The sequence below is a fragment of the Oratosquilla oratoria genome, chromosome 9, assembly GCF_046742065.1.
Source record: "Oratosquilla oratoria isolate Oo_2021 chromosome 9, ASM4674206v1, whole genome shotgun sequence".
NCBI lineage: Eukaryota > Metazoa > Arthropoda > Malacostraca > Stomatopoda > Squillidae > Oratosquilla > Oratosquilla oratoria.
In genome coordinates, this window is record NC_134785.1 from 28580463 (window position 1) to 28603830 (window position 23368).

General features: G+C 39.2%; 1 protein-coding gene across 1 annotated transcript; it reads right to left on the reverse strand.

Moving 5' to 3' along the window:
• Window positions 1-16486: 16486 nt before the first annotated feature.
• On the reverse strand, window positions 16487-23274 carry LOC143028290 (UPF0389 protein CG9231). The gene is made up of 3 exons (XM_076190161.1): window positions 22952-23274; window positions 21650-21743; window positions 16487-17834 (listed from the first exon to the last, which is right to left on the reverse strand). Exons 1-3 carry the CDS (start codon window positions 23127-23129, stop codon window positions 17624-17626), a joined length of 483 nt encoding a protein of 160 aa, XP_076046276.1. The 5' UTR covers window positions 23130-23274; the 3' UTR covers window positions 16487-17623.
• Window positions 23275-23368: the final 94 nt, after the last annotated feature.

Genomic DNA, 23368 nt, shown 5'->3' on the forward strand with positions numbered 1-23368 from the left:
AGTACCCATTTCCTTGGCACAGACCTATAGCCACTGGAGGCTTTAGGAAAAATTAACCCCTCAAAAGTTCTAAGGAAAAAATATGTGAACATAATGATGCTTTACTAAATAAAAATATTTATTGTAATCTATGATAATTATAAACAATAGTACGATCACAGTTTGTACAATCATATCAATACATGCTAAAAAAAACACGTAAGAGTAAAATATGTGTATGGAAAAGTATGACGTATGAAACACTCCCTTTCATTGAAAGTAACTGCTATTGTCAAATACTACCTACAGGACTGTTTAGTCACTACGAAAGAGGAATTTTAAATACTTGAAAGAGGAAATTTGAATTTTAGTAGTCTATTCTAGTGGTCTAATTTGTTGTTACAACTTGCTATTACCAGGGGACGTAGCTAGAATCTCTACTAGGGGGTAGAGGTTAACAGAGCTGGGCATCTGCGTTACTGACGCAATACAAAATCGGTAACGCAGTAACGCATGTCAAAATATTGCAATATCAGTAACGCACCAATCTCTAGCGTTACATTTTGCGTTACCGTGATTCTCAAAAGTTGAGAAACGAAGACGACAATCGCCAATTTTTTTGCGCTGCATTGTTGAGCTGTTCTGCAACAGACAGAATTCTCAGTAAAGAGTCATTGTTGATTAGACCTATTTTCAAGTATTTTGAACTTACCTGCAGTACTTGTACAACTAGCCTATTATAAACCTCGAATTTTATAGAAATATATACATTTGATACACACTGAACCTATAATACAATAAAATATACTAATTCACATACCTTTGTCGAGGCTACGTTTACACAAATAGTGATCTTAACTATAATACGAATTATCTTATATTGTTACATCATCAGTGTGAAAACATATGCATAAACGAGTATCTATCGCTTCTAATGGGATATATCTTATTCCCAGATTCTTTAATTTATTCCGACAACCAAGCTGCAATTTTATACATGTAGTAAAGGTAAAACCCCTTTCGAGTTTTTAAATTATGAAAACCTAATTAATTTGATAACAAATTTATAGCTTCACGAGAATGAAGTTCGTATTACATTATATCAGAACAGTATCAGTTTGACTTCCGAACTCTCTCACGACCAACAAATCACTGAATTCGAATTCAAATTCAAATTTATTGCCACTTTAAAAGAAAAACTAAGTATCGGCAAAGTAAAAACATATTAAATAGTAAAATTGAGATGTCTAAGATGAAGTATAATTTAATGCAATGATTTCTCGTAGTCAAATCTCATTCGAGTGCTGATTGGTTGAGAAAATACTGCAATGCGGCATGTTTCCAACCAATCAGCGCCCAAATTACGAAATGCTGCTAACTTTCGACCGTTAATTGCTGAAAAAATACCGCAATGCAGTATTTTCTCAACAAATCAACGCTCAATCTTCAAATAACACAATTTTGTACTAAAAATTATTATAGGTTTGGGGTAAAGGTAGGACTTCGCCAGAGATGTGTTATGTTTCCGTGACTGTTCAATTTATACATGGATGGGGTGGTGCGGGAGGTAAAGGTGAGGGTAATTGGACGGGTATTGAAGATAGTTAAAAAAAAACGGAGAAAAGTGGGAGATAAGCCAATTGTTGTTCGTTGACGACACTGACTTGTGGCGGGATCAGAGAAGGAATTAAGAAAATTAGTGACGGAGTTTGAGGTGTGCGAAAGAAGAAAGTTGAAGATAAATGTGGGTAATAGTAAGGTGATGAGATGTACAAGGAGAGAGGATGGCAGCAAATTGGAAGTGAGTATTAAGGGAGAGAGACTGGAGGAAGTGGATAGCTTTAGATATTTGGGTGTGAATGTGGCAGGAAAGGGAGTGGAGGTGGATGTAGAATGTAGATTGAGAGAAGCAAGTTAATGCCTTGGGAGATTGAAAAGTGTAATGAGAAATAGACATTTGGGAATGGATACTAAGAGGAGATTGTATCAAGGGGAACTGTGCCGACAGCATCATGTGGGGTCAGAGAAATGGAACATAACTGAGGAAGAGTTTAAATGTGTTTGAAATGAAATGCCTGAGAAGTATGGTAGGGGTTACTAGGCTGGATAAAGTGAAAAACGAGATGAGGAGGAGAACGGGGTTGAAAAGGGAGCTGGGAGATAGGGTTGATGAAAGAGTATTGGGATGGTTTGAACACATGGAAAGAATGAGGAAATATTGGTAAAAGAAGTGTGGAAGGCAAAGGTGGAAGAAGTGAACATGAGGGGATGACCAAGGATGAGATTGATGGATGGGATAAAAGGGGCATTGGGAAAGAGAGGAATGTCTGTTGAGGAAGGAAGGGAGAGACAAGACAGAAGATAGGGGTGAGTGGAGAATGGTTGTGTAAGGATGATGCTGTGATGTATGGAAGGGAATAGGTGGAGGATGAGGGGTGAGGGATTATGTGTGAATAATATTTTGACGCAGTCCGAAGGGATTTCTCCCCCTTTTTTTTTTCTGCATGAGGAGACGGAGAAAGGGGGTTCGCCGATTAAATGAAGCGGCATTGATGTGGATGTGCTGTGCCTTGCTACATTGCTTCTGACCCAGGGCAGTGGACGAGATACAGGGATGACCCGTCATCCAGGAGGACCAAAGAAAAGAGGGAGGGAGGGGGGTGAATGGGAGTGGATTTATGCCGATGGTATATGTATGCCAAAATCGGCCAATCTTCGATACAAAAATTTTCTCATGTAGTAACCGAAATTGTTGGGACATATTACTGTATTTCATGTAGCCTACTGTGGCCACCTTAGGAAAAAAAAACGAATGTAAAGATATCCTCCTTCTCCCACTCCCTTCATCGCTCGTATTAATCTCCCTTTCCCCCCCCCCCTTCCTCTATTCCGAACGCTACCCCAGTGCCCTCTTACACACATATATATACTGTATATATATATATATATATATGTGTGTGTGTGTGTGTGTGTGTGTGTGTGTGTGTGTGTGTGTGCGTGTGTGCGTATGTGTGTTTCACCATGGTCTTGAATCACGTGCTGGACTCGTGGTCGACAGCTATTTTCCCTTCCGGAAGAGAGCTCAGAGCTCATATATAACCGAACTCTGGGTAATGCTGTGACCTTACACGCACACACCTAATTCCCCGCCCACGAGAGTTGGAGTAACAACTCGCAGCGCAGCGATACTGAATTCATTTCAACTCTGGGCGGGATTCGAGCCCGGACCGCCGTAATGGCAGCCTGGAACTCTAACCACTGCGCCACAAGGTGTATGTGTATATAATTAAGTATGTATGTGTGTTATATATAACTAGATATTACACGTTTTAGCACAACTCCAGTCTACGAGTACATAATGTTTTCAGTTTTTAATGTGAACAAAGGTGTCACTGGATATCTGACCTGTTTTAATATTGTATCTATGTTGATTTAAAATAGTCGTTTTTTTTTTGTTTTGTTTTTTTACTGATTTAGCTACTGTAACATTTTTCACATAATTTACATGGAATACAGTAAACACAACCTGCACCACATTGGTGTGTACAGAGCTTGATGAATGTTTAGGTAACGGTTATCGATCTACCAATAGACAAAATTCTCTCCCCAGTTGAGATGATTTTGATGGTTGATGCGTGGAAATGCAGCTAACATCTGGCACGCTAACATGGAATTGAAGGCCGTAGGTGTAGTCATGATCTGTGGGTCGCAATGCGTGTTTACAGACCAGCACAGTTCTAACTGGATAAGCGGTTAAGCAGATTGGGTTCAGAACAACTGGATCCTGGAGCTTCGTGGTTTGGTGAAGCGTCTACGTGAATGTCAACAGATGTTGCTTGCAGCCCATATTCATTTCAAGAAGGTACTTGGTTTCATGTTTCATTGGGGACTCTAGAATCTTTTACGGCTCTACGGAAATCCTGTAGGGATTATTAATGCTTGACCTACATTCTGGAACAGTTCTGTGCAATGTGGGGGTTGCGTGTCTGGCTTTTTCCTAGGTAATTCATGAGTACGGTAGGGGTTTGTCCCTGTCCCGGCACTTTTCAAGATCTACATAGATTGAGTATTTGTCAGAATTATCGATCGATGTCATTGCGGAGCATCCTATGGCAACGCAAAGGTACTCCTAACCATTATGTTGTACTTCTTGCGAAATTTTTGGAACCTGGAATTACTGCTGACAGTCTTCGAGTCACTGCACGGACGAGGGAAAGTTCAACCACGTACCCACATGGGAAACAGATTAAAAAACAACGTCTCCACCACCCATTCCATCACACCATCACTGCAGCCAACTCATCGATTTCGTCGTGCGGCGGATACGGGTCAAGGTCGTGTTTATCCTTCTTTCCCTTCACTCGTGTGTGTTAGCCATGATTTACAGTTCCAATAAGATCTCCCTCCCCTTGCGATCCCGATTTACTCACTTCTAATCCCCATTTGAATTGTAGTTAAATATCATTTTCGTAATGATAATTTAGATAAAAAAAAAATATGGGGAAAAAATAATGAAACAAAATATCTTTATTAGTGAACTTTCCATTCTCATCAATCGCCAGTTAGGGGGGCATGCCATGCCAGTCGCCGGCTTCGATAAATCTCCATTCCGTTCCTTGGTCTTGACACAACACTTCTATCAATTCAACCGTAGCATCCCTACTGCAGCTTACATACCATACTTTGGTCGACCAGCTGGACGCCTACGCGGCCTACCATGTGTGAATATTGGCTGGTCTCTGCTCATCCATCCTGTTATACGTTCATCTTGTTATATGTTCATCCTGTTATATGTTCATACCACCTCATTTTCGCCTATATTGGGGTGTTTCGAACACAGCTGTCAGTTTCATATTTCTGATTTTAGCATTTCTTGTTCTATCCAGTCTAGTTTCTCTTGTCAATTTTAGCCTTTTTCGTTTGTGCAGACTAGTTCATTGGTTTTGTTTTTGTGGCGAGTGACCATGATTCCGATTCGTAGAGGAGAATGGGTTTCAATATACTATTTAATATGACCGTCTTGCACTGAATGGGTACATGTCTAACTTTGAATGTTGTATATAACATTGAGATTTCTGTTTCATTTGCAAATTCTATTGTTTATTTCAATCTGCTGAAAGTTTTCTTGGTTAAACATGACTCCTAGATATTCAAATTTCCATACTTGCTTTAGTGTAATTTCTTTGATTACTGCACTCTTCCGTTTGTCTTCCAACGTGCATAACCTCTGCTTTTCTAGTGTTAATTTTCATTCCCGTTTCCATCAGAACATTATTCCATTTATCCATTGCATTCTGGTCTTTTTGCTTTTCCGTCATAACCACCACTTCATCACCATAGGTTAGTGTTACTTCACTTTGTTCTTTCACACAAAGTGAAATAACAGTTAGAGATCCCTGTTAAAATATGGAGGAGGCGTGCTCAGCTTCTTTCCTGTTAATTTAAAAGAGAGGCAAGGGTGCGTCCTCGCTCCAACACTTGTCAACATCTGTATGGACTGGGTACTGGATAGAGCTGTTGGTCAATGTTGTTGTGAAACATTTATTGGCAACACTAAGGTCACTAACATTGTCTTTGCTGATACTGCCCTTCGTTATGAAGCCGTCGGATGTCATGGTCATGGTTGCAGCTCTCGAGTCACGGCACAGGAGGTGAGACCGCTTGGATTCCATATCTCCTGAACCAAGACCAATGCCCAGGCTTTTACGGGCTCATTGGATGGCCCAGTTCTGTCTGTCTGTATATGGCGAGAACGCCGAGGTCTTGGAAAGCTTCATATACCTTGGTAGTGTAGTGCATAAATGTGATGAATCATGTCAAGAAGTATTACAAAGGATTGGCACTGCCCATGGTGTTATGGACACACTCAACCAGAGTATATGGGGTTGCTTATACTAATCCAGGAGGATTAAGGTCACAGTCTTCAAATCACTGGTGTTCCTGTCCTGCTGTACGACTGGGAGACATGGACATTGAATGATGAATTGAAGAGACATCTCGATGTCTTCGGTACTAAGATCGTTCGAAGATTCATAGGTTATTGTTGGGATGACTTGTATCAGACCGGAGATTGTACTGTGAGACTCAATATAGGCCTATTACCAGCATAATTCGTGGACGTCAACACCAGCTGTATGGACATGTTGCATTTCCCAAGATGTTGATCACACTCACAGGATTGCCCTTCATGGAGATGAAGCGGACGGCCACAGAATTCATAACTAGGCCAAGTTGATTGACCCTGTCGAGAATTCTTAGAATCGGAGAGGCTGGCTGCATAGGAATTTGCTTGGAGAGACCGTGGGTACAGGTGAAAGCGTTTTAGTCGACTGGAGAGAATTAGTAGTTACATTTAAAGTTCTTGTGCTTCAGATGGGTTGGGGTGTGTGGTTGGGCTGTGGGTTATTGTGACACAGGTGAGGGAAATGTAATGCTTTGTACAGGGGGTTCTTGTACTATGTGGCAGCTCTCTTTTGGTGCGGTTACTTGAATGAGATATTATAAGGGTTCGTCTGATGAACTGTAATGCTTCCGCATATGTGACTCCTGACCCAATCATCCTGGATTGTACTTATTTCTGGGATTCTTTGAAACTGGTGTGTTTTGAGTCTCTGACACAGAGGAATTCTTTTTCATATTGGTATACTGTACAATCTGAAAATGATGTAGGGTGGACTTGGTTGAAGTTTTTACATTTAGCTGGGTCTGAGCATGGGACACGGAGCGTAGGGGGACTGAGTACTGTACACAGCATACTGGGTGGTATAGGTAGGTAGTAGTGTAGGTAGCTATCAGTATGTATTAGATTTCTATAGACCGTGGTGAAAAATTTGTCCTTGCTCTCTTATTATTAGGATATATAGGAATATTAATCGTCCCTATTCTTTCCACTCAGCTTTAAATTTGATGTTAGGAGCTAGTTGATCAAATCAAACTCGGTATAGCCTCAAGTCACTTCTAAGAGTTCTAAGAAAATGTAGGCCTCAGTATCTAAATAAATACAAAGGTTAAGTTCTCAATTACAAAACCTAGATTACTCACCTTAATTTCTATCCAAAGCATTGAACCAAGCTAAAACCCGTTTCAGTAGGTCACTGTTAAACAGTTGTCCTCCGGGCAAACGCACTACGGTTCACGACGGCTGAGACTACAACAACGTTAGCCAGTCGGTGCGTACAACGCGAGCTCGGCTGGGACGAGCTAGGGGTACCGAAAGGAAACGATCCACCAGGTGGAGGCGAGGTATGGATTAGGTCAAGGTCTAAGTAAACAGGTCTAACCGCTGGAGCAGTTCTGCGCAGCTTCTGACGTCATTTGGATGCGTCCATTTTCTCTTTGTGATACACTGAAGAAAACTGAAACGCCAAGGAAGACAGGAACTATAATATTTTATATATTATATATATATTATATATCATATATATTATATATTCATATATATAGACAGGAACTATAATATTTTATATATATTTATATATATATTTTATATAATATTTGTCAGAATATAACTAATTGAGTGGAGCGGTGCGAGCGAAGGCGACGTCATTTTCGAACGACGGACCAACTTCAACTGACAGCTATAGGACCCGCTAACCCCACTTTGAACAGCCAGGTGACGTTCACGGGCTCGCTGCGCCAACTCCCTCGAAATTCGGTCGGAAGTGGTTAGACCTTATATTCTTAGATCTTGGATTAGGTCACATCAACGGCGGTCAATCGTCGCGCACAGCGCGAGCGGTCTTGCATACCGAAAAGGACGGCCAATCAGAGCGCAGGACACGACCTGACCAGGCTGATATATAAGGCCGACGGAAACCGCCGGAGTAACTGACCATATAACCAACACCGACTCAGCAGAGGTCAGACGCCGCTCTTCGCTCCAATTCTCTCAACAGCCCCCATCAATCTTCGCCGGCCGGTCGCGGCGGAGATTTTTCTCCTTTGCTGCTGACCGGTCTGGCACAAGCCTGACCTTTTCGTTGACGCTGGCAAGCGGGCTTACACCTAAGACAAATACACACGTTTCCCGAGTCACGTAATTCTCTGCTTTCAGAGTTGTGTTCGGAAGAAAAGAGATACACACACACACAGTCACTGGCTCAGCAGAGGTCGGTCGTCGCCCTTCACTCGAGCTCTTTCAGCCAACGCCCATAACTCTTCGCCGGCCGATCGTGGGGGAGGAGGATTTATCATATCCTTTAGTCTCCTGTCCTGTCGACCGGTCCGGCATACGCCTGGCCTCATCGCTGACGCTGGCGAGCGGGTTTATACTTCTGGCAAATACACACGTTTCCCGAGTCATGTAATTCTCTGCTTTCAGAGTTGTGCTTGGAAAAAAAGAGATACACAGATCAACACTCGCCCACCTGCCCCCACACTGCTATCGGATCCACTCTCTTGACTACGCTTCGGATATCGCCTTGCCTCGTTAGAGGCCAAACGCCCATTGCCTCGAGGTTAATCAGGAACGTGCTTTGCCTCACCTGGGGTTAATCAGGAACGTGCTCTGCCTCACCTGGGGTTAATCAGGAACGCGCTTTGCCTAGCTTGGGGTTAATCAGCAATGCCACATCCTGAAAGTGAATCCTACTTTTCGCAAGATACACACACCTCTCACGAACATAACCACGCCCCACGCACGCATCTACACGTACTTTGTCTTCGACTAAAAGTCAATTCCTTTCTAACTTTCTCTTATACTGCATCATCTCATTTCAGTTTACCTCCCACTAAAGATTTTTCCGTTTTTTCACCCTTTCTCTACTATTACGCCTCCTACCATTTTCTCATCTTTTGGCGATTCTAATCGCAGGCGTCGGCGCCGCCGTCCAAGTTCCTTGCACGTTTCTCCCGAGCCACCACCATCAATCACCCCTTAGTTTATCGCCCATGCAAAAAGCGCTTATTGGCAATAGCCCTCTTTTGTATACTACTATCTTTTCATTGTCTTACATTCTTCCCCTCCCACACAAACCTATCCCGCTTGAGTGGGTGGCCTGTCCTAGGTAGCCCATAGCCCACTGACCATCAGACAGTTGTCCTGGCAAGGCCATTTTGGTTTGTAAGGATATGGAGAAGGCATTTGATACTGTCTGGCATGAAGGCCTTAAGTACAAATTGTACCACAATATTGACTGCCTTGCCATTCACATGGTTGCTCTGCGAATATCTGGACAACAGGACAATAAGAATAAAGTGGTGGGGCTGCCTGTCTCGACCTTTTGTGCCAAAGGCCGGAGTGCCTCATGGGCCAGTCCTTGCCCCCACTCTATACAATTTATTTACAAATTACTTACCAGAACCGGTTTAACCACAGAACCAGGCTCTTACTCTTTCATATGTGGATGACACTAATCACACAGAGTGACACAAAAACGCTACAGGGAACATTACACGTAATGCAAAACATACTAGATGGGGCACAACTGCGGGGCAGCAGTGGCGTATTAAGACCATCACATTGAAATGCAAATCTTCTGTTGCAAGAAAACCAACAACAATCATGAACACTCCTCTTAAGATAAACAACACAAACATACCAGTGAGAAATCATGCTTATGTCCTGGGTAGCACACCTGGACCCCACATTTCTGCAGACAGGAAATGAGAGCTAAAGATGTGCTGGGAAGGCTTAAACACTTCAAAACAGCAGCAATCTCCATCAAGCATCAATTCTATTTAGCTTTAGTAAGGCCGCTCTTGTGCCAGTCCCCAGGATTGAGCCAGATGACATGCCATACAAACAACTACTCCCATCAGAGAATTCATAATGTTGCAATCCAATTCATCACGGGTCTGCGATGGAGCGACTTCAGAACCTCTGAGTCTCTACACCTAGCTGCCAACACCCATCCACTCAACCAACACAAACTACACATTAGACACCTAGAAAGACTGCAAGCTAAACACAAACACCTGATCTGTCACATCACGCCCAGACCTCACTGTAAAGACGATTTGTCAGCTGTGCCTTTCCCCTTTACGGTACACAGGAGAAATTGTGTATAGCCATGTGAATATCACCCATCATATTTACTAGAGATATTCTTTTTCTTCCCATCTTCTCCCCTTTTCGCTGTCTGCCAAGCATGGTTGGGAGGAGGCAGGGCACAGTGGGAAGTGAATTTGACTCATTTCTTGAGGGAAACATACACACACTTCCCACAAACAAAATCATGCCCACATGTACAAACATCTACAAATATTTTTTTCCCTCAACTAAAAATCTCTTTCTCCCATACTACATCTCATTTCAGTTTAGCCTACCTCTCACTTAAAAAAAAGTGTCTACTTTTCTCTACAATTATGCCTCTGACCAATTTTCCTGCTTTTTGATTGTTATTGATGCAAGCCTCAAAGCCTAAGTCTCCTGAGCCATGACACAATCCCAAATAGATATCCCTAAAAAGCACTCAGTGGTACCTTTTATACACAACTATTATTTCATTTTCCTACAGACTTCTCTTCCCCTCCCACAAAAACCGATCCTGGGCGAGTGGGTGGTCTGTTCTGGGAGTCCATAGTCCACTAACAGCCTTGGAGCCCAAACAAAGAACATCTCCACCTCTCCTAGTAGCCGCCTCTCTCACCACCTCCTCGGAGCCGCAGTCATTACTTGGAACCTCTCTCCACCTTCCACAGCTGCCTGCCAACACGTGGACATTGAACCCAGCAGTCTTCTACACTACCGAAGCTACCATTTGTTCTCTACAGAATCTTCTTGGTACCCAACCCCTGGGGAATCGCCACAATCAAGCAATGTTCCAGTGAGCCGTGCATTTACAAAAGATCAGCTCTCTGAGCCACAGTTTTCACTTAAAAATAAACCTTTCCACCCCTCCAATGTTTGACTTCCAGCTAGACACTGCCCCATATTGCCAATTTCCTGCCTTCTGGCATCCAGCGTAGGGCCTGCCTATCTTGAGAGCCACCTTTTCACAACCAGTACATTCGGGGGGGGGGGGGGCATCTTAACATACTTACAAGACTTCCATGTATGCCTCTAGTACTCTCCTCCCCCCAAAAAATTAAGTTACTTATAACTACCCCAATGGTATCTATAAAAAAAAGTGAATATTTAACAAAAAATTGAAGATTAACAACTCATACATTTATAATTTATCATACAGACTACACAAAATTTTATTGGGGGCAAACAGGACAGAACCTACACATGAGAGTTAAAGGGCATAAAACTTTCATCAAATAAGCCCAGTAAAACTCATGGTATTTAATCATACTGACAGTTTAAATCACTGAATGGACTAGGGTAAGGCTGCTGTAATCTATAAATTTATTTGCAATTATCGCAGGAAAATAGAGGTCCTCTCTTAATAAACAGCTACCCATTTCTAATACTTCTAAAGGACAATAATACCATGATGCTATTACTAGCTTCACTATTAACAAACTCATTTTTAAAGTTATCCACCCAGACCTGATGCATTTCTTGACAGATACGTAGCCTGATCCCACTATGCATCACCTGACAGAATACATAAACCCTATCACCATGTAAAACACTGACAGGCAGTGACCATAATACACGAACCACCTTCAACAGGGTTTCTTTTCTCTGAAAGCAAGATTCACAGTATATATATATATATATATATAAAAAGAAAAAAAAAAGAAAAGAAAAAAAATTCTCCCCGTCTTTTCCATTTCTGCATGAAGGGACGGAGAGGGGGGGGTCGCTGATTTAATGAAGTGGCCTTGCTGTGGATGTTCTGTATCTTATGACACTGCTTCTGACCCAGGGCAGTGGGAGAGATGCAGGGATAGCCTGTCATCCAGGAGGAGCCAAGATAAGAGGGAGAGAAGGGGTTGGATGAGAGTGGAGTTTTTGGGATACCTCCTTTGTGCCAGGGAAAAAGCCTTTGGTACATGTATCAATGGTAAATTGAGATGCAGGGAAATACTCATCATGCTAATAGCGGGTGGTGAGGTCTTTCAGTAGGCCTCAGCTCGGGCAAAAATAATATAAATGAAAGTTTCCGGTCTGTCTTCACAAAGGAGAGCAATTTATTGAAAGAGAGGGGAGCAAGTATTCAGGTTTGGAAGATGTATAAGTGAGAGAAGTGCTCAATCTTTTGGGATCAATGAATGTGATAAAAGCTTCAGGACCTGATAGGATCTCAATCTGGATACTTAAAGCATGAAAGTAACAACTGGCGGACAAGATTCAGTCTTATTGCATGTTCTTTAAAAGTAGGTATTGTTCCGCTTGATTGGAAAAGGGTTAATGTGGTACCAATTCACAAAGAAGGAAGTAAGAAGACTCCACTAAATTATAAGTCAGTATTACTGACCAGCCCAATAATGAAATTATGTGAAAGGGTTGTGAAAGAATGCTGGACCAAATATCTTGAAGAGATGAACATTCTGACAGGCATGAAAGGTCATGTGTGTTGAACCTTTTAAGCTTTTACTTGAGTGATTGATGTGCTGCAAGAGAGGGGTGGGTGGACTGTGTGCATCTCAACCTAGAGAAGGCTTTTGATAAAAGAACTTCACAGCTGACTTGTGTGGAAATTGAAGCATATCGGAGGACTAAGAGGCAAACTACTTGAATGCGTGAAATATTTTTTGAAGGGAAGACACATGAGGGCAGTAGTAAAAAATAAAATGTCAGGATACAGCAGTAATGAGAAGAGTTCCACAAGAGTCAGTGATTGCAATAATGATGTTTCTTATCTATGTCAATGATGTGATGGTAGGTACAACAAACTATGCCAACATGTTTGCAGATGATACAAAATCATGAGAAGAGTGAATTACAAGGAGGAATGCAGGCTACTGCAAAAAAAAATCTTAGACACTATTTTTGCATGGAGCCAAGAATGGGAAATGAATTTCAATACAAAAAAATGCAAAGTACTGGAGTGGCCAATAATTGCAAAAGAAATCTTTAAACCATTCCTTGGGAAGTGAATCCATTACAAAAGTAAAAGAGGAGAAAAATTTGAAGTATTGATAAAAGATAACCTGTCACCTGATGGACATATTGGCAGGATTGTGGGAGAGACATACAGACTTCTGCAGCAGACTTATGTGGCTTTTCACTATATGGATGAATAGATAATAAAAAAAAAAAAATTGAAACCCTGATCCATCCAAGACTGGAATAAGTGTCAGTGGTATGGTCCCCACATAGAGTGAAGGATATGAGTAAGCTTGAGAAAAAACAAAAGGCAGCAACCAAACTGGTCCCCAGCCTAGTGGCTAAACCATATAAGGAAAAACTAAAAGCACTGAATCGGCAAACTTTGAAAGATCAACAAAAAAGGTGATATGAAAGCAGTATTCAGGTCACTAAAGGGATATATTCAATTGACAAACGATATCTCTTGATTAAGGATAGGAGGGGTTCAAGAGATCATGAATTTGTATGTGAATTGGAAGCTAGTTATGATAAATTGGAGAGTAGTAGCTTTGCTTCTTTCCTATATACTTGTGTAGACATTTGGGTCCAGGACATTAACCCACTTCAGGAATTGGCCTAGGACATAAAACACCACAAATTCCTGAATTGGGTTTATGTTCTGGGCAGTTGACAAATGTTGGATTAAGAGACCTAGGTGTAATTGGAAATCAAGGATATAGATTAAGTTGGAACTGTTCATGAATGTGAGGCTAGGTATGATAAATTGAAGAATAGGAGATGAGACCCAACGAACATTGCTCCATTCCTGTATTCTATAATTTGGTAAATACATATGAGGAAAGACCAAGAGCACTGGGTCTGCCAACTTTGAAAGACTGAAGAGAAAGAGGTGATATGATTATAGTACTCAGGTTGCTAGATGGGATAGACTACACTGACAGAAGATATCTCTTGATAAAGGATAGGAAGGCTTTAAGAGACCATGAGAACAAATCAAGGCAGGCTACATGTCTAAAGGATGTGAAGAAGTACAGGTTTCATTATAGATGCATAAATAGTTGGAATAGCTTGGGTGATATAGGTCAGTCTGGAACACTACATTAAAATCTAAATTTGATAATTGGAAATTAAGGAAATAGACCACATTGGAACTGTACATGAATTCAAGACTAGGTATGATAAATTGAAGAGTAGGAGATGGGACCCAACAAATGTTTCTCCTTCCTGTATACAATTAGGTAAAAACAGAAGTACACACATATTCAAAGGCATGTACAAGGAATAAACAAATATGTACCAAAAAAGAAACAAAAAGATATTTACATAAAATGTTGGTTTAACAAAAGGTGTAGTAAGGGTAGAGACAAAGCCTGAAAAAAATGGATAAAAGATAAAAAAAAAAAAAAAAAAAAAACATTCAAATGGCAAACATATATAAAACTTAGGAACGAATATGTGAATATACGCAGGGAAGAAAAAAAAAATTATGAAAAAGATATTATAGACAAATGTAAGGACCAATCCAAACTCTTTTACAGATATATAAATGAAAAACTAAAGGATAAACATGAAATAGTGAAATTGCGTGAAAGAGATAAAGAATATAAAGATGACACAGAGATGGCAGAAGTTATGATCAGACATTTTAGATCTGTTTTTACAGTTGAGAGCTCACAATCTTGGGAAGATGGACAACAAGAAAGATCACCCACGATGAAAGAAATAAAGGTAACACAAAAAGAAATGAGACCAAATAAAAAACCTAGACGTCATGAAATTGCATGGACCACATGGAATCGCAAATTAGATACTGAGTGTATAGATGAACTGACAGATAAACTATACAAGATAATTGACTTCTCACTCAGAGGGAAAGGTGCCACAAGATTGGAAAGAAGCAAACATAGTACCAATATATGAAGGAGGAAACAGGGAAGATCCTACAAACTTCAGACTGGTATCCCTTACAAGCACAGTAGCAAAAATATGAGAAAAGGTCATCAGAAACAAATGGACCAAACACTTGGAAGAAAATAAAATAGTAAACCCCAAACAATTTGGCTTTAGAAGTGGAAAATCATGCACCACAAACCTAATCTGCTTTTACTCGAGATTAATTGAGATAATACAAGAGAGATGGCTGGGCAGATTGCGTCTTTTTGGATTTGCAGATGGCATTCGACAAAGTACCACATAAAAAATCAATAAAATTGAAATATTAGGAGGAATACAAGGTAAACTGCTGGAATGGATGAAGTATTTATTAACTGGAAGAAAAATGAGAGTGGTACTTAAGAGACAAAAATTTGAACTGGGTAGATGTAAAAAGTGGCATCCCACAAGTCTCTGTACTGGCTCCTTTAATGTTTGCCATATAAATGATATGGATGAGGGAATAAACTGTTATATGAACTTCTTTGCTGACAATGCCAAATTACTCATGAGAGTAAGAACAGAAGATTGCATATCGCTACAAGAAGACCTAGACAAAATATGGGAATGGAGTCGGAAAAGTGAGATGAATTTCAACATTAAAAAATGTAGCATAATGGAATTTGGAAAAAGTAAAAATAAAGTTTCGGAACAGTATTAAATTGGAAGCAAAGAAGTCAAAAAAGTCAATTCAGAAAGGGACCTGGGAGTAATCATCTCAAGTGATTTGACACCTGATAAACATGTCAATAAATTATTTGGAGAGACTTACAACTTATTGAGGTCAATGAAAGTGGCCTTTGACTACATAGATGAGGAGATGGTTAACAAAATAGTTGTTACACTGATAAGACCTAAACTAGAACATGCTGCAACACTATGGGTACATAGTACAAAGAACATAAGTTAGAAAGAATACAAAAACAGCGACAAAGATGGCACCTACAATGACAAACCTGACATACAAACAAAGATTGGAAAAATTACATCTGTCATCACTGGAACAAAGAAGAGAAAGAGGCAATTTGTTGACCATTTTCAGAATTATGAAAGGGATGGAAATTCTCAACAGAGACGACTTATTAAAGTGGGACAGAAGAGAAACAAGAGGATACAAAAAGAAACTAAAGAAAGACAGCTATAGAAGAGACCTGAAAAAGAATAGCTTCCCACATAGTGATAGAGTCTAGAACAAACTGAACGGAGAAATAGTGAATGCCAAAACTATACACGATTTTAAGAATAAACTGGATGTGGAGAGATATAAAAACAGGTCACTACGAGCATAGCTCTTGTCCAGTAAAATACAACTAGGTAAATATACCTATCTTCCCCTTTGAGAGACTAAATGTTGTGAACTTGGGACGGCACTTCCAAATGGAGGTGTGGCTTTTGTCTGGTCTTGACAACAGACAGATGATGATTCCCTCTTATTTCCATCTCAGTGGAACATCATTACGAGGTATTCATCATTAAGTCTTGTCCATTGGTAGTGTATACAGATGAATAAACTTCAAAGCAGTCTAAGTTTGAACACTGATAAAAAAAATTCTAATTCATTCTTTACTTACCTCATGGTATTTGAAAAATAATTGAATGTATAACTGTATCATAAACAATTCATAACATTATTCTTCCTCTGTTTCATAAAATTTGTCAGACTTTCTAAAGGTTAATAAAAGCAATATATCATATTGATAACAATCTATTCATAGGTTTATAGGTCCCAACATTGCATTTAATGCTTTGGGCTGTGCAATATAAATCTCTTCATGAAATTTATATAAATTCAAACAAAATAATACTATAACATATTCTTTAATATGTCACTGATCTGCTGAGCTATATACAAATACCATTCCATAAAAAACAGAGGGGTATAAAACATGTTTGACATGAAAAAATATATACATGCTTATATTTCACATAATCAGTCTTTTGCAGGAGACCTATGACCTTCAAGTAACTGGCTACAGCCACTGGTCTGGCCCACAAGTCACTCAATGAAGAGAATTTGTGTTGGTATCTGGATTGAGTGAGAATAAGGCAGTAAAGCAGTAGTAGATGAGAGTAAGGGGCTGAGTGTTTTATGTGTGGTAGTTGCATTTAGGGCAGGTGAAGTCTGTAGCCAGGCCAATTCTGTGTTGGTTCTGTTTTAATGCCAGGTGGTGACTTTATGCAGTCATATCAGTATGATTCTTACTTATCTTGGAAGTGATTTCTCACCAAGGGTAACATCTAGGGCAGCCTGGTACAATACAGAATTTGGAGGTCTGTCACTGTGATCAGGGTGTATACGTGTTTTTGTATTGATGTATTGTGGGATGCTGGGGGCACATTATTGTGGAGGTCTGAGTAATGTGCTGCTGGGGTTGTTCTTTTATTGTGTTCAGTGAGGTGTGCTTATGTGATATGGTGTGAAGGGTGAGAAGTTCCTGGGCTCTTGTGTAGATTTGTGTGCATATCATTTTCATATGCTGATCTATGGTAAAGATTTTGGTTTCTGAATGCAGATACTTAAGTGGGATAGTTTTAGTGCAGCCAGTTATTTTCAATGTTTTATTTTGTGTTGTTAGTACAATGTTTCCATTTGTTTTCTTGTTTCTCATGAAAAATATAATCAGTATACATATATATGATAAAACTGATGAACAAGTAAGTTCCCCATTGATCTTCATCTAGTAATCTTTCATTCAAAATTTTCCCTGTAACCTTTTTTTGAAGAATATGAAAGCTTTGTGTCACTGGATATGAATTAGCTAAAGTACATACAATACTTTTTGTCATTGGTTAAGGCTTGGCTATAGTACATGCAATAACCACGTCTTAAGATATTATTTTTTTGGCTGCCTCCTTTTCCGCTTCTTCTTTGATTTTACGATGCCACTCTAGGTTTTGCTTAGCAACTGACTCGCCTCTTGCCTGTGCTCTTTTTCCTGACCAAATCATGAGGCCACACCCAAATAGAGTTGCTGCTGCCATCATTAGATTGATTTTTATGCGAGCTTTGTTACGAGCACGCTCCATGGTATCCTGTCTGTTTAGAAAATATAAATAGTAAGTTCCATCAATATTATAATTATATTTTGCAATATAATCTTTTTTGCATCTTATGTCATAAAATAAGAGTATCTTAATGGTTACAAGTAGCTATATAAACCAGTCCTTCAGTAACCATACTGTACATACTCATGTAAAAGTCAAAACTTTAGATTTCTTTAAGCTGAAATTAGGAGATTGATTATTATAAGAATACAGTGGATCCCTGCCTATTCATGACTTGATATTTGCGACCCTACATATCCATGACTCTTCACATGGAACCTAACTAATGCATATTCGCAATTTTCCCGCCCATCTGCTAGAGCTATACATCTTGGAGCTAGTACTGTACTTGAAACTTGGAAAAACATTTATTTTCCTAATTTAAAGCTTAGAGATTATTATTATTTAATTTCTAAATATCATTAGTAATTAAAAACAAGCAGATCAATATACAGTATATAAGCTAATAGTAAATTTAAATATCAACAATAAAAATGTGGCATGAGATGCCAGCATCTCTGGCATAACTGTTCCTGGCCACACTATTGGCTGACAATATGAGAGTAGCCAAGTAGCCAAGCAAGGCACAAAATTCAACCAGTCTTTCACTACTGGTGAGTACAGGTTTATTTTACTGTAATGTTATTAAAATCTATTATTATATTTAAAAGATAACTTTAAAAATGAAGTATCAACAATTATTTACATCATAAATTAATACAAAAGCATTAATACAAGATTTGTAATGTTAAAAAGGGTATTCTAAGGCATTTTAAGGGGTGCCTCTGTTATCCACAATTTTTCGTTATTTGCAAGCAGTCTTGGTACCAATCACCCTCGCAAGTACCAGGAATTCATTGTACTCTTTTTAAGTGGATGAAATTCAAATTTGGTATGAGTAAAAAACTGGACAAAAAGAGCCAATCTATATATAGACTAGATACATACATATACCAAAAGGCCTTTTCCCTTTTAAATGAGAGTAATCAGATTAAAGCATACACCCATCCTAAATCCATTTACTGTCCCTCTCATCTTAGCACTTTGTGGATGAAGGTTCATTCCTGTCCTTGCAACACTAATTGGGTCAAAGGCATGCAAGACACAGCACTTCCATAGCAAGACCTGACAGCAGGAGTTGGTTTATTTCTATTGCTTCATCATATGGTGACCTTCCACCCCACTCACCATCTAAATAACTTTACAGTGAACACAATAAGAATATCCCTTTACTCTGTGTCATTTCCTCATCAATTCACAATCACTCTCCATTCACACATATTTTTTGCACTCCCTCACTCAGCAGACATCCCTCATGTATCCCATGTCTCCACCTGATCCATCCATCTCATTACTGGTCTTCCCCTCATATTCACACTCCATCCACTTCTGTTTACCACAACCTTTCTATACTTTCCTCACTAATTCTTTCCATATGCCCATACCGTCTCAGCACCCTTTGGTCTACCCTATCTGCTAGCTCTCTTTCTACCCTACCTCAACCCCACACTTCTCATTCTATCCATCCCTACACATACCCTATTCTACACATAACATTCACTTCATCTCAAAGCACATTTATGCTCTCCTTTCTGCCTCCTTTAAATTCCATATATCTGTTCCATACAGTGCCTTGGTTACAATCACTCTCTTGTATAGTTTTCTCTCCATTCATCCTCTATTTTTTATAATACTTTTCATTCACCCAAGACATTTACTTGCTCCCCTTACTCATTCACCTCTACTTCCACTCCTTAAGCCCTTCCACAGATCTCTCTGAGAAGAAACTTTGGGCTGTTGTCAGTGATGTATTTGTGTGAGACTGTTTCAGGGTCACCTGCTGAGAGTAGTACAAAGAGGGGAGTAATTGCCAACAGTCACCTCTCCATGCATTAAAGTGCAAGAAATAAAGGTGAACTAATAGAGAGAAATCTTGGGCCCAGTCTGAAGATCAAGAGTCAGTCTCTCAGGACTACATGTACTGATGAAAAGGAGAAGTTTGATAGAATTTGAAAATGGGCAGTTGCACTGTCCATTTTGAAGGATCACTACAAGTAACCTTCATTGGTCCCCCACCTCTGTATAAAATACTAAGCAACAAGAAAAAGAATTAGGCCTATTATAGAATATTTAATTACAAAACAATTGCCTCAATTCTGGATGCAGCATAAGAGGCATTTGATTAAGGGGACTTTCATATTCATTTATTTATGAATAGAACTTATTTGGTCATGTTTATATATGTCATACAGTAAGTTGTGCTACTAATATGCATGTAGACTGTGATGAATGAAGTGGTTAGAAATGTGATCACCAATAATTATGTCATTGTAGTTGATGGTTACTATAACAATTCATTTGTTGAAACTCAGGTGTAAAATATAACCAATCAATTCCTTGACCCATTTCTCTTTTTTGGAAGACCTGCAGCCCTAGAGAAACTGGTCATGGCCACAAATTTAGCTTGTAAGTCAATAAGGATATTTTATGTTGCTGTTTGGAAAGGGCAAGTGTGGGGCAGAGTAATATAAAGTGCTCTGTGTATTCAGTGTGGTGGTTAGATTTGGAGCATTTGTCTGTCACCAGACTGATTTTGTGTTGGTACTGTTTGAAGGGTGATGAACTGAAACATAGGCATCCCAGTGTAATTCTTGTCTTTTGATTTCTTGGTTCAGTCAATTTCTATGGGGAGTTTGGTGAAGTATAGAATTTGATAGCCTATTGTGATCTGAGCATGTAAATGTTTTTACATGAATGTGCTGTGGGGTATTGGGGGTAGGCTATAGTATACATCTGGATAACATACTGGGATTATTTCCATGATGTATTAAATAGGGTCCATTTATGTGATATGGTATAAGAGGTGGAAGAGTTCCAGGAATCTTATGTTGAACTGTATCCTTATTATTCTCATGTCCCTCTCTATGGGAAGGAGTTTGGTTTCCGAGTGTATTAGTTCTATTGGTATTGTTTCAGTGTCATGTAATGTATACTGTATCCTAGTATTTGGCAGCATATATTAGAAAACCCATTAAGAATCAAGATAGACTTTTATACAAGGTATATGATTTTATTTTCCATGAGTAAAAGGGTCAACTTTTACATGAGAGCTGCTAACACATGAGTATATAAAGCACTTAGAATAATAGCAACTTATTTACTATTAACAAAGATAACACTCTACAACATCCATAAAAAAGATCAACTAAAATCAACCTTAAAATGACTAATCACTCAAGTTACCTAGTCAATGATGAAGAGTAACTAATTCTGACAAAACTCCCAAGTACTCTCCTAAATTACATCTGTGACTATATTTATGTAAACTAAGGTGGGTACTTGCAAGTGGTGGTAATGTGAGATGGATGTCAGAGAGAAGCATCTCCCTGCCCCCCATCTTCAAAACCTGTCAACACCCTTACCTCCATCTGGAGGTGCAGACCGGAGGGGCTAGCACTGGTCTCCAGACTGGGCCTTAAAATCTCTCTCCATAAACTTCATCTGTATGTCTTCCACCTTTTGTTATATGGAGCTGACAATCACCATCTGTACCCTTCATCCTACTACTCTAAGCCAGTGACACAGAGAATCCCACACTAAGACAATACAGAAAACAGTCCAATGTTTCCTCCCAAAGATGGGAAGGCCTACGGACTTTTGCCACACTGTAGAATTGTGGGTCTCCAATAAGTTAATCTTGAAGCAAAAATTATCATTATGAAAACTCTACTCCATAACCATGCAATGAAAAAAGCACAATCTTACACACTATTTTCTACTACATACATAATACAATTTCAAATTTACCTGACAAAATTTGGAACTTCATCAAGTGATTTATACTTGCCCCCCCAGACCAGCAGATATCTCTCCAACTTGTTGACTTTGTGATCTGTCATACCTAAAATGCAAAAATATTTAACATCTCAGACCCACTTTAGCTTCAGTAGTCACCTTCAAATTGGTTAATTATAATCAATAATGAAAATATATCCTTCTTCTGCAATACATCTTATGAAATACATTTTCCAATCCTCCTCAGTTAAGATTGCTACCCAGAACTAAAGAAATATCAGCACAGAATCAGCCTGGAAACAGACATCATCTACCAGAGATGCAGACATGACAGAAAATACTGAACATGTCACTTTACACTACCTAACATATCTGTAATGTTCCCATTGTATGTTAATGAAATCCTGTATGGATTTTATACCAACTTATATGCAAGTGCCCCATATGGGGTACTGGGTACTAACTACAAGTTTTGTGGTCAATATTCTAAGTGATACAGTACAGTCATGCATTTTATGCAATGCTGCATTGAATGAATTTGAAATAGCATGATATGAGAATTACTTTTTTTTTCTACCTACTAAGTGATACCTCTACAGTGCAGTCATGCATTTTATGCAATGCTGCACTGAATGAATTTGAAATAGCATGATAAAAGAGTTACTTACTTTTTCTATCTACTTAAGATGGTCAATTAAAAAAAAATATGCACAAAAAATAAAATCTTGTGGCCCACTCAGTTTAATGGTGGGGCCACCAGATAATCACTCCTTGATCTGCCTCAGGAAGAAGCATAGAATTTGATGGGTTATTATGGAAAGCTTATTTTGTGATCTGAGTGAAGGGATGTGAGAGGTGAGCCAACGGATATTTAACATGAAACTTACATAAGCCAAAGGCAATACTTCCTAACATAACTATACTATTCCACAGAAAAAAAAGATCTTTCAAATGCAAAATAGAAGTGAAAAATGTGTTTGCATGATAATGGAATAGAACTGATAAATCTATCCCTTAGCTTGATAAATAAATTTTAAAAGTATTTCACTTTAAACAAGTTTTCTTATCCAATCAAACTTTGAGTCAGTTAAATAAAGGAGAAAATACCTGTTTTCCTATTCCATCTGGGACATGACACTATGTAAGATTGCCTGACAAGCTCTATAATTGATATACAATCAATGAAAAGAGTAAACTCAAAACTGGTCTAAAATCACCTGAATACAGCATCAACCTTACATCAATAATACCCAATTCAGCACTTGTAGTTGTATCAAAATGTTGCCACATTTTTTCATAGAAAATTCAACTTACCAATTGGTCTCGAATGAGCAAATTTTGATTCACTGGGAGGTGTCACTTTTTCGATATCCTTTGGAGTGTTATCACAATAAGGTCTAGCAAATGAAGATCCTATCATCCTTTCTGAGACATTCATCGTCATGGTTTTATTTCTGAGGGCATGGCGCCCGATATTCCACAGGACATTCATCTCAGTGAATTGGTTTTAAAGAAAAATTAACGATAAGTTCATCCTCAATTTCTGACCCTAGTGTGAACACAACCGGAGTAGGCTTGATACCACCATCAGGTTCTACTTTGTTTACTTTTCGGGATGACTATCAGCTGACGAAGACACGGAACGGGTACGGCAATATAGGTAACTACAGCAGAACTTTATTATGAATGACATGCTGAAAATAATGCGAAAATTGGAATAGATTATTGTTT